Raw genomic sequence first — 13,228 nt, 5'->3', positions numbered from 1 at the left:
GAACTACACAAATATGGGAATAGCTTCAACAAGAAAGAAGAAAGCCTCAAGGTGAGTGGATCCTGGATTCCCATGCTACAGTGAATGACTGCTGCAGGTAGCAATGGGAGAACCACACCAGAAATGACTGCAGAAAAGCCCTTGGATATTGTCGCGCCAGATATATATAATCTGCGGCTGCGAGCTCAAGTCCAGTCCATAACCAGCAATAGATGGTGAAGCTCTAACAATTCCAGCCACTCGTGCTGGCAGAAGTCAGAAAAATCATCGAACAGATGTCGGCCAAAGAGCCCAAGACAGAAGCCAACAGGCAATTTATTAATGAGTGGCCACAAAATATCGCACTTACTGGGTATCATAAGGATGAACACTAACTATAAGTGTACAAAAATTAAATAGTTTTGCTTATTTTGCTGGTTGATATTTTGAAATTGGAGGGCAGCGTGGAGGGTAAAAATCGTAGAGGTAGACCAAGAGATCAATACACTAAGCAGATTCAGAAGGATGTAGGTTGCAGTAGGTACTGGGAGATGAAGAAGCTTGCACAGGATAGAGTAGCATGGAGAGCTGCATCAAACCAGTCTCAGGATTGAAGACCACAACAACAACAACATTTTGAAATAGTTTAGTAATAATCAAGTAGTTCCATAGCTTTCCAGTCACAGTGACAGTGTTAACCTTATGATAAAAATCTCTCAGAAAATGAAATGTTCATTTATTTTTGTCACAGGAAAATCTTGTCTCTCACAAAAGCTTTATGATTTCCTCAGGTTGAAAAGGAGGATGAAGAGGAGGAAGGGGAGGAGTTTCCCCTTAGCCTGGAGGAGATAATGGAGAGGCGCAAAGAGATGGCAAAGCTGAGGGCCCAGCAGTCTTACAGAGAAGCCAAGGCTGCCAGGCAGAAGAAGATAAAAAGTAAGAGGTAATTTGATTTGCCATTCTTCTGTAACTTAGATACCATTTTAATGTTGTTAAAAATCTTCAGACAAAGGGGTGTATTTAAGAGATAATGACAGAAGTATGAAAAGTCACATTTATGCAATTGCTGAACTACAGTTAAAGGGATAAAATCTGTAACAGTTTCAATTTTTCCAGTTTGTTTTTATAAATGGTGTAAACATATGTATAAAATTCTACTTTTGGTAGGAATAGTCACAAATACACAATTGCTGGTATCTATTCAAAAAGTAAAAACCTAACACAGGGTGATCTTTTTCCAGTTTTTTTTACCCTCACATGGTTTGTTTCCTTTAAATGAATATTTTACTCTTGTCCAGTCACATTAATGTGACCAGCTGTCAAAAGCCTGAATGGCCACCTCTTGCATCACGGACTGCTGCGAGAAATGCAGGAAGAGAGTCAGTGATGTTCTGAAAGGTACTGACAGGGATTTGGATCCATGGCGACTGCAGTTCTGTGGTCAGCTGCGCTACATTTCTCTAGTGAGGATCAATGGTGCGAACACCCTGCACAGAGTCTCAATTGGGTTTAAATCTGAGCAGTTTGGTGGGCAGGGGAGTACAGTAAATTCATCCTAGTGTTCTTCTAACCATGCATGTACACTGTGAGCTGTGTGACACTTTGCATTGTCCTGTTGGTAGATGCCATTGTGCCGAGGATGTCAAACTGCATGTAGTGGTGCACATGGTCACCAAGGATAGAAATATACTTGCATTGATCCATTGTGCCTTCCAGAATGACAAGATCACACAGGGAATGCCAGGAAAACATTCCCCAAGCAATAATGCTCCCTCCTGGCCACTTCCGACAGTTGTTCCAAGGTGTTTGCTTTCAGATTTCTCACACCATATACGCCAACTGCCATCTGGTTCATGGAGCACAAAACGGGATTTGTCTGAAAAGGCCACCTGTCACAACTCAGTGGATCTCGAGTTGAGGTACCAGCATGCAAATTTCAGCATTTGTCACCAATCAACAGCAGTCAGCACGGTTGCATGAACCAGGTGCCTTCTGTGGAGACTGTTTGCAGCTCGTGGTCTAGTGGCTAGCATTGCTGCCTCTGGATCACAGTGTCCTGGGTCCAATTTCCGGCTGGGTTGGGGATTTTCTCTGCCCGGGACTGGGTGTTTGTGTTGTCCTCATCATTTCTTCTTCATCATCATCATCATCATTCATGACAGTGAATAGATTGGACTGTGTACCAAATTGGTCTGTGAAAAAATTGGGACTTTGTACGGGCGCTGATGACTGCACAGTTGAGCGCCTTACAAACATGCATCCCCGCAGTCACTGTTTACCCTTGTCATCTGTGGTCCGTGCGGCACCACAGTTGCCTCGGTGCCATTTTTAGATAGCACCATTTTGCTTCCACCCTTGATGCAAAAGCAATGGTCATTCCTTTTTGGACATAAGATAAATCACACCGCTTCCACATTAGGACAACGACTGAAGTTATTTCTGCATCCCACAACATGTGTTATATGCACTCCGCTGCTAGTGCTGCACTTGCCATTTGTGAAGGATTACCATATTTTGACATCAAACATAGGCAATGGTCCCATTAATGTGACTGCTATATGTAAAATTACTAAGAGACATAACACCTGGACAGGATTTAAAGGGGCCGAAAGTACAGTACTGTGAATAAAATTAAAAGCAGAAAAAACTTTTCTCTATTTGAAACTGTTCATTCCTTCTTCAGAGAGGGAAGAAGAATAGGCTTGGGATGGAGGGACAGATCACTTAGGCCCAAGGTTAAGAGGGGCTAACTATTGTGAGGGCGAGTGAAGGCAACGTATGACTGGGGAGGCAGCAGAGAGAGAGAGGGGGGGGGGGAGGAGGAGGAGGAGGAGGAGGTGGTGGTGGTGGTGGTGGTGGTGACGAGACATAGTGCATTGGCAAGCAATCTACCAGTTTCAGTCCAGAGATATTCATGACAGTATTATGAACAGGATAAATTGCTACTCACTGTATAGAGGACACAGGCAGAATGAAAAAACATTTGAGCTTTTCCCAAAATGCCTTTTTCTAAACCAGAAAACACACACACGACCACTGTCCCAGGCCACAGTACAGCCAACTGCACAAAATGGGAAAAGCAGTCCATGGATGATGGAGCTAAGGAGGAGGCTGGGATGAAGAGGGATAGCAGGGTAGGGGTGGGGGAAGGTGAAGTGATGCTTGTGGAACCATGCAGAGATGTGGTTAGGGCAGAGTAATGCTGCTAGGTGCAGGGGGAGGGGGGGTTGGGGGAGTGGAAAAAAAGAGAAGTAGAGGAGGGGAAAGAATTTAGTGGGTGCATTGGTGGAATCAGATACAGTATAGTGCTGGAGTGATAGCAGAGAAGGGGACAAATGAATGAAGGAGAGGGACTATTGAAGGTTGAGGACAGGCAGGCTTTGGGTACTTAGAATATATTTCAGGGAGAGTTTCCACCTGAGCAGCTTATTAAAGTTAATGTTGGTATGGAGTCTCCAGATGGCACAAACTGTGAAGCAGTCATTAAAGTGAAGCACATTATGTTGGGCAGCATGTTACACAACAGGACGGACCAGCTGTCTCTTGGCCAGTTTGTCAGTGGCCATTCATGCAGACAGATGGTTGGTTGTTATGTAGAAAGCAGCACAGTGGTTGCAGCTTAGTTTGAAAAACCACTCACCACTTCATTCCTCGTACACCTAACCAACTACATCCTAATCCATAACTACTTCACCTTTGGAAGGGAGATATGCAAACAAATTCGTGGCACAGCCATAGGAACCCCCATGGCACCCTCCTATGCCAACCTCTTCATGGGCCACCCAGAGCAAACATTCCTAGATTCCAAAACACCTGGTCTGGTTCAGGTTTATTGATGGCATCTTTATAATCTCAACCCAAGGCCAGCACACGTTATTCTCATTCCTTCACAATCTCAACACCTTCTCTCCCATCCACTTCACCTGGTCCCCCTTCACCCATCATGCCACCTTCCTAGATGTTCATCTCCTCCTGTCAGATGGTTCAATCCACCCCCAGTCCACGTCAAACCCACCAAACCTGCAAATCATCAAAATATCCCTTCCATACGGCTTGGCCACCTGTGGCAGATGCATTGACAGTGATGAGAACTCCCTTGCTCAGTATGCTAAAGGTCTCACAAGAACCAATGACCATGAAGTATCCCCCTTGTCACCCAGTGCCACTCAGGACTGGAACGACTGAACCACATCCTGTGTCAAGGCTTTGATTATCTATCATTGTGCCCTGAAATTAGGGACATCCTGCTCAAGATACATCCATCCCCTCCCAAAGTGGTGTTCTGCTGCTCACCCAACATCCTAGTCCATCCTTATGCCACTCCCACTCCCAGACCCCTGCCTTGTGGAAGACAGAGATGCAAGACCTGCTGTATCCACCACCCAGCATGTCATACTCCAGTGCCATCACTGGCTTATCCTACCCCATCAGAGGCCAGCTCACCTGTGAAAGCAGGCATGTTGCATACCAGCTCTGCTGCAACCATTGCACAGCATTTTATATTGGTATGACAACCAACCAGCTATCAACCAGAATGAATGGGCACCATCAAACTGTTGCCAAAAAGAAGGGTGACCACTCAAAGGCACAACATGCAGCAGAGCACAAACATGCGAGATTACAATGGCTGCTTCACAACCCGTCCCATCTGGATCCTCCCCACAACCACCACTTTTGTGTGTGTGTGTTTCTCTTACAACTTGAGAAAGGAATTTCATTCTGAAAGCTGGCAAAGCAAAGCTCTGTACCTTTTGTTTGTGTATCTACTGACGATGCAGCGCTTCTGCTTTTCAGTGAGTAGTCTCCTTTATTCCTCAATAATTTGTTATTCTCAACCAGAACTTTCCATTCATTATTATTCCTTTCCTCTCTGATTCCGTGCAGAACCTCCTCATTCCTTACCTTATCAGTCCACCTAATTTTCAACATTCGTCCACAGTCAGTGTTTCACTACATGCAATGCTGTGCACCAGACGTACATTCTCAGAAATTTCTTCCTCTAATTAAGCCCTGTGTTTGATGTTAGTAGAATTCTCTTGGCCAGGAGTGTCCTTTCTGCCAGCGCTAGTCTGCTTTTGTGTCCTCCTGGCTCTGTCTGTCTGCGACGAAGCAAGCTATGATATTTTTACTTTCCATCTTCTTTTGCCATCTGCCTCCTTAAAAGTCATTTTTTCAATTTTAGCTAATTACCATTAACATACGTGAATATTATCTGCATTTCCATAAAAGAGAAAAAGGTTGCCCCCTCAGTTTTAAAGAATATAACACCAAATCTAATTGTGTGCTTTGTTTTACGTATGTAATTGATTTTCTAAATCATTTTGACTATTACTAGGTAGTATCTTTCATTATAGGGCGAAATCAGTAATTGTTTCATAACTTAAATTCTATTGACATATAAAAAAATATAAATTCTGTACTAATTATAAACATTGGGAAGATGAACTAATAGTATTTTTAAAGTGTTTAATTTTCTCTATTCGAAAACATGTTAGCAAAGCCAGCCCTTAATTAATTCCAAAGTAATTTCCAGTCTCATCAGAAGTATTGTTTGTGTAACTACATATGTTAATTTCATCATTTAAACAAATAATTCAGCTTAACCCTTGTAGTAAAAGAAACTGTTAAAAAGTGCCAATTTTTCGATGTATTCAGTTAATTTAATGAGTTAAGTTTTAATTGTAATTTCTGTAAATTTAACTTTGAACACTGTGTAGTTTCAGTACCTATTATTGTGATGATATATAAGGGCCCGATTTTTGGTCGAGAGACAGTCAGTCCACGCCCGAGTTTCAGACAAGGAACCTGTGTTGGTTAGAATGACAACAATGAGGCAACTTAACAATGAAATAAGTGTTACACCAATAGGTCATGTGTTACAGCAATGTCAGTGTCTGTTCCATACATGTGGGTTTAAATTGGAAATACCACATGGATAGTATTGTGGGGAAGGTGAAACAAAGACTGCACTTTGTTGGCAGAACACTTAGAAGATGCAACAAACCCACCAAAGACACAACCTACATTACACTTGTCTGTCATCTGCTGGAATGTTGCTGTGCGCTGTGGGGTCCTTACCAGGTAGGATTGACGGAGGACATCGAAAAAGTGTAAAGAAGGGCAGCTCGTTTCGTGTTATCGCACCATGGAGGTGAGAGTGTTACTGGTACGATACGTGAGTTGGGGTTGCAGTCACTGAAACTAAGGTGGTTTTCTTTGCTTTGAGATCTATTTATGAAATATCAATCGCTAACTTTCTCTTCCAAATGGCATCATAATAAAGTAAGAGAAATCAGAGCTCGAACGGAAAGTTTTAGGTGTTCCTTTTTTCCCACGCACCATTCAAGAGTGGAATGGTAGAGAAGTAGTATGAAAATGGTTCGATGAACCCTCTGCCAGGTACTTAAGTGTGAATTGCAGAGTAACCATGTAGATGTAGATGTAGATCTGGTATATAACATGGCTGCTTTCGTAGGTGCCCTGGTGTGTGATCAGGTTGGATAAGCTTGTGACAGGACTGGAATAGGAATTTCTTGGTGGGTGGATGGGGTAGGTAGTTCTTGTACCTGGGTCTTCCACAGGAATATGATTCCTGTGGCAAAGGTTTAGGAGTGCGAGTAGGATGGACTAGGATGTGGGGAAGTGGGAGGGGAGGGAGTGTTCATTGAGAAGCATGTCTGCCAGCAGCATCTCAGGCAAGCTCTATAGCATTTAGGTCTGGGAAGTATGCAGGTCATTCCATATGTTCCCTATCTTCACTTTCCAGTGTGTCTGATACCTCAGCAGTCCTGTATGAGCAGGTATTGTCAACCGCAAACAAAAACTCGGGGTCTACCACACCCCTAAACAGGATTCAGAATACCAGTAATCTCCCTGCACTATCACTGTGCTGTAATGGACATTGCACGAAGATAACCAACAGTGTTCGGCCATTGTGCTTAATTCTTGCCCACACCATAACGCATAGGCATGCACATTCTCTCTCTCTCTCTCTCTCTCTCTCTCTCTCTCTCTCTCTCTCTCTGTCTGTCTGTCTGTCTCCACAGTAACAGGTGGCTAGAATCGCTTTCTACAGTGAAGTGGGATTTGAATGGGATTTGTCGGAGAACATCACTCTGGATCACTGTTTTCCCCAGCCAAACTGCTCCCCATCCCAACAAACTTAACAATGGTGTTGTTGAAGTGGGATGCATTTAACATGCTTGTGAGCATACAAACCAATTCAGTTTTAATCGTCATGAAATGGTGCTGGTTGAGACATGTGTACTGGTAGTGATAGTAAGGTCTGCAGTGATCTGCCTAGGAGAGAGATGTCTGTTCTTTTCGGCACTAGGTGTACATATCAATCCTCTTGCAGTGTGGTGGACTGTCTACGATCACCGGCATGCTTTTTTACAACATTTTCACCTTCGGTAACCATTTTAATTGCAATATGGTACTTTCGGACACACACATTACTGTGGCCACAGTAATGATACTTCCGAGCCATCCAACTGCTCGTCCACAATCATAAGCACTCAGATTATGTCTTGTAGTCATGTTGCCATACTACACGAAATATTGCACTAATTGGTTCCACAGCAATCTCTGTCAAACATTGTAGTGCATTAACTGTCGAATACATACAAATAGTTCATCCACAGACTTTGCTGTAGTTAACATATTTCGACCTGTACATTTCCTTCCAGTATTATTGGTTAAGTGTTCTGAAGCAGTAGTTGGCTGTTCCATATTAATTGTTGGTTGTTTTGTAGCAACTGGCAGTTGTTCTTTAGCAAGCATCAGCTGTTCCTTAGCAATTGCAAGAACTAGACTGGTTCATGGTCCATGGCGCACAGTTACCATAGCAGGTTGCCTATCTTACCACTTCCTGTTGGCAACATAAATTTGGTTCTCAATATTTCAAATAATTGGTGACCAAATTTAAAATGTTGTCATAATTTACTAATGAAGAGATAAAGTGTTATACTAAAGATTTTAACATAGTAAGAGAAGTATTACAGTCAGAACCAGTGTATATGTCTTGTGGCAGTGTAACTTGCCACGTGGAAATACCCAGACTATAGTCATCCAGTATTTGGGAATTAGAGTACTTAGTGTTTCGCACCAAACTTTGTACACAATTTCAAACCTTTGTGAAACTTTTTCTCGGCTAGACCTCACAAAATGATAAAAGGAAAAAAAAGTTTTTCACGTACTACGTTTCCACAGGTCATGCAGTAAAACTTCTGCATTGGGCATGACTTTTTAATTTATTACTTCTTTACTTCTGACTCTATTTGCAACATGTCCTCATAAACCACTGAACGCACCTGCAAAACTATGTCATTGTACGACTCACAGTTCATGAGCTATAACAACGTAAACATTGAGATGTGTAAAAAATTTGCTTTTGCTTAAAATGGAGCTGAAATTACCCAGACTATAGTCTTCCAGTGTTTGATAATGAGAGCACTCGGCGACATCCCATAACCTTAACGTAATCTCAAACCTTTTCTAAAATTTTTCTTGTTTATATGCTTAGCATCACATGCTTAACATTAACTCATTTGTAAAGTAATCAGAAGTTTGAGGCTGCTTGATACAAGGTAGTTCGATTTATAAAGAATGAGAGGTTTCTAATTGAGAACTAAGAGGAAAGGAGAGAAGGTGACAAGGGAGCAAAAGCAAATGCCTTTGAAGGAAAAGATAAATATATATAAAAAATAATATGAGTGAGTAAAGGGGGGAGGAGATTTATTAATGGATGTATTTATTTTTCTTTTGTTTGTAGTATTTCATTGTTACTCTACATGGTACTCTTTACCTCTTTCTTTATGTTTTTTTGCCATTTCTCTCTCTCTCTCTCTCTCTCTCTCTAGTATCCTTTCTGCTTTCTTAGCCTTTAATAGCACTAATTGTTCCACTTCTCATTTCTCCCTCAGTACTTCCACCATATCTGGACTGATGCTGAGTACTTACTAATGTACAGTTCTTTATCTCCTACTGTGTCTGACACTTCCTTATTCATAATTGTCACCCCCTCATCCTCACAGCAGTTGAATCAGTCTCAAACAGGGGTCTGAGTGGCCTGTGACTCCTTCCCAACCTATCCGTGCTCGTCCCTGACAAAGGAACTAATAGATCCAAAAGCTAGAAAAGTTCTGTTCGTCTTGTAATAAGTCTATAAGCAGTATGGGAATTTATCCTCCTCATTGTAAGTACTGACTAGCAATTTCTCTCCCCCCCCCCCCCCACTCTCTCTCTCTCTCTCTCTCTCTCTCTCTCTCTCTCTCTCTCTCCCCCCCTCTCCCTCTCTTTCTCTTTCTCCCTCTGCCAAAATGGTTGGTTTGGTTTGAAAAGGATTCAGTCAATTTCCTGTAATTGCACAGTCTGATAATCGTGCACCAGTCATTTCAATTAGCCTTTGTGGTATGTCTCAACACACAGACATGGTAAACATATGAACAACTAAATCTGTAAAATGTGTAAATTTATTTTTAAAAGACTGAATTTTTTTATGAATTTGTACTGTCAGTTGATTGTTCATTCGAAACTCAGTTGAAGATGTGCTGTTCAGGACTTTTCAAAGGTATTATTACAAAATTACTTTTTCTCGTACCAGTTATCATCGTACGCTGCGTCGTCAGAAAATCAAGCAACAGCTGAAAGATTTTGAAAACCTGCAAAAGACAGATCCTGAGGCTGCTCTGAAACAATTGGAGCAGATTGAGAGAGCAAGGGCTGAAGAAAGGATGACACTGAGGCATAGAAACACAGGGAAATGGGCACGCAGCCGTGCAGTACGTGCCAAATACAATGATCAGGTATTTAATTTTTGAAAGATCTTAACAGTAATACCAATTTTAACTAGCTTCACCACTGTCATGTACCCGCCTCCGTGGCCTAGATCACTAACACACAATTGTGGGGTGGCGTTTGACCAGAATCTGACAGGGTTTGCATCAAGCCCTGGAGTTTTGTTCAATCTTAACGATTTCAGCTTTTTGCCAGCAACACTGACACTAATACTTATGTCATTCATCTTTTCAGTGGTATGCTCATATATGAGATTGTATAGCTTAAGACGCAAAGTATTATATATGATACTTTCCTGTTAGACCCTTCTGGTCATAATGAAAAATTTCTTCAACATTGTATCTCATTTCTTATATCTCTAAGGCAAGAGAAAACAATGTTTTGTTTTCATGTTATAGTGTGTGTTGCTCTGGCAGAAAATGCTTTGTTTGGTTGGAGACTCTGGATAAGGTTTAAAAAATATGCATGAAATTACTACTGTCCAAAGCCTGCAAATTGTTATTATATGTAATGTATGTCTGATTTTGGATGTTATAATTTTGTATGTTTTTATGTTTTGGAAATGCCTAGGAATTAATAGTGGTGTAAACTTTTCACTTCCATCACTATTTATACGCAGTAGTGTCGCCATCCTTTCTTTACATTTTTTTTTTTTTTTTTTTTTTTTTTTTTTTTTTTTTTTACCTCTGTCGCATTTTTCTCCCTTAACAGAATATGATTCTGCAGGATGTAAATTATAAACAATGTCAGTTTCATCAGCATTCAAAATGTACCTGGGATCATAACCGTGTGTCAGTCATGGCAATGTAATGTTTTTGCAATAGGCACACTTTCTGTGATCCGCACCTCACTTTCTTCACTTACATTTTGGAACAATATATTATAATGTTGTCTTAAAATGATTCAACCAGCCAATCGTTGCTCTGGAATTTTCAGTGCCAGCTTTGAGTGGTCTCATGGGCAATCTCTTGCTTATACGCTTATACAGAAATTCTTCCACTTCTCTGTCCATGAAACCGTGAAACTACCTTAGAAGAATATTTTTCATCTCACTGAATGTAGGCATATGAATGTTCTTTTTTGGATCCATAGGAGTTGTTAGCTTCGGCATTTAATAACACTTCCTTATTTTAGAATATGCTGTACGTGTAGATGGCACTGCATTGTATTTCTTCGCCATGTTGGAAAGATTCACATTAAGACTGCCATCATCAGCTTTTGGTGAACTGTGACCATTCTATGTTTGCAGGGCATAACTCCACAGAAATAAAGTTGATAACTTTGATGTTTCAGTAACCAAAAGACTACACTTTTCGCAGTTTGTACTTTCATGGGCTCAGTGACTGTGACGTCAGGTCACATGACCTAAGTTGCACAGAAATCTATTTCTGATTCTTTCAGTCCATCTGTCAGTGTCGCTACAAGGGAAATCGAGTTATTGGCTATGCTCTAGGCACACATTAACTAATTGAGTCGATCACCATTTATTGTGCAACAGGACAAAAGTTATGACCTGTGTGAAATACAAAGAAATCAGAAGCTCACAGGAACATTTTAGTAATCATGTAACTGGATTTCAGTCTGCAGAATATTTCATGTCTATTGCTTAAAAGCAGACTTTTTCTTAAACTGGAGTTTGTTGAAAATGAGGAGAAGTAACATTGGTGTTATGGGAGTTTCGCCGGTACTGACGAAAGTATTCATTAAAAGTGGTATTTCCTTAAAAGCAGGTACATTAATTCAGTGTCAACTGTAGTTTTTACTTTATTATGTGATCTATAAAGCACTATAATGTTAAATTGAATTCTAATCAGGCAAGGAAACAAGAAACTTGATTCAATCCAACTTGAAGCAATGAAGGAAAATCTGCCTGCAGAAATTACTTTATTTTGTGGCTATAAAATCAGAAAGATGGTTGGAAACCAATACATTCTAATGAAGAGGGGGAGAAAATATGGTTGCCAGGAAGCACCAGACACACTAGAATAAAATTCATCAGTTTTCATTTGCTTGTTATGTCAAAGTTCTTTTTATTTTTTATTTCATTGTTGTTTTGTTTGTCATATCTCTTTCTTGAGTTATAAGACAATTGCTTAAGAACGAGAGCCAAAGTTGCAATTATTGTAGTAAGTGAAGTTCTGAATTCATTTTTAATGTCAGCTTAGAGATATAGGAATCCTCTTCTAAAATTCTTGTTTGCAGTACTGGGTATAATTCATTCTTTTGTTGTAGACACGACAGGAGCTGGCGGAACAACTAGCTATCAGCCGTGACCTCACTAAGAAGATACAAATTGAAGAGAGCAGTAGTGATGAAGCAGTTGAAGAAGATATAAATGTCAATAGCATGAGTAACTCAGATAATCCCTGGGTCACTGGGAAAACAGAGTCAGAAGTCGAAAATTTCCTGAGAGGCTACAAAAGGTTCTGGGAACAAAAGAGTATGAGAGAACAACAGGAGAACAAGGGTGAATCCAGCCCAGAGGAATCGAAGTCAAGTAACAAAGTGAATAGTTCTAATGAAAATAAAGAATTAGTTCAGAATGAAAATCAAGGAATGAGTGAAGGGACAATGTCAGATAACATTAACAAGGAAATTAATGTTAAGCATACTTATGTTTTGGAAGAAGAAAACAGAAATCACCAGGATTCAGACAATTCAAAGGAAGTTATTGTAAGTAATGAAAAAGTCAAAAGGAAGAAACAGTCACCATCTAAAACAAAGAAGAAAAGAAAATTTGTGTTTGATGGTGATGATAAAGTTGCCAACAATACAATAGAATTTATTAGTTCAAGTGGTTGTTGGCAAGTAACTCCATTGTGTGCAAGTGATGATGTAGGAGAGACTAAAGTAGAGGTGAGAGAGACAGAAGAGAGCAAAAACAAAGACAGTCCTGTGATCTCTGTTAATGGAGCTGGCAGTGGTGAAAGTGTTGAAGAACTATTTCAAAAGATGGAAGAAAAAATGAGAGCCTCTGTTAACAAGAGGATAGCAAAATATCAAAAAGAATTCTTAAGTAACGTGGAAGGACCGACTGCCAATGATGACAATAGTGATGGTGAAATGCCAGTATCATTGGAAATGAAGAAGCAGGTGAAACACCCAGAGCTAGATGAGGCATTGTCAGAAGGAGCAACTCAGCAAAGCTCGTCGCAGGAGATCACTGAGCTGCAGAAGATGACCGACACCATCTCAGGAGTGCAGCAGGTGAACCGAGCAAAGACTGATATCGATCCCAAGAAGTTTATTGCTGTTAAAGCCAAGCCTTTAGACTCAGAGTTACCAGATGTGGCAGATATGGAAGAAGCTCTCGATGATGAGGGTGACGAGAGTTCAAGACAACTAACAATTACGGAAGCTTTTGCAGATGATGACGTTGTGGAACAATTCAGGTGAGTACCTGTGTGCACTGTAGCTTTTTGTTATATTTTTGTAGATTATGATGGATGTA

At 40.7% G+C, this 13,228-nt stretch overlaps 1 protein-coding gene across 1 annotated transcript in view; it reads left to right on the top strand.

The window, feature by feature from the left end:
• Window positions 1-13,228, top strand: part of LOC126236021 (U3 small nucleolar RNA-associated protein 14 homolog B) — a 60,346-nt gene that overhangs the window by 43,749 nt on the left and 3,369 nt on the right. Inside the window, exons 5-7 of the mRNA XM_049945043.1 lie at window positions 771-922; window positions 9,584-9,785; window positions 12,010-13,169. Of these exons, the coding sequence (XP_049801000.1) occupies window positions 771-922; window positions 9,584-9,785; window positions 12,010-13,169 (1,514 nt within the window). The remainder of the gene's footprint in view (window positions 1-770; window positions 923-9,583; window positions 9,786-12,009; window positions 13,170-13,228) is intronic.

Source organism: Schistocerca nitens, chromosome 2 (genome assembly GCF_023898315.1).
Source record: "Schistocerca nitens isolate TAMUIC-IGC-003100 chromosome 2, iqSchNite1.1, whole genome shotgun sequence".
NCBI classification, from domain to species: domain Eukaryota; kingdom Metazoa; phylum Arthropoda; class Insecta; order Orthoptera; family Acrididae; genus Schistocerca; species Schistocerca nitens.
This window is presented reverse-complemented; position numbering and strand designations above follow the sequence as displayed.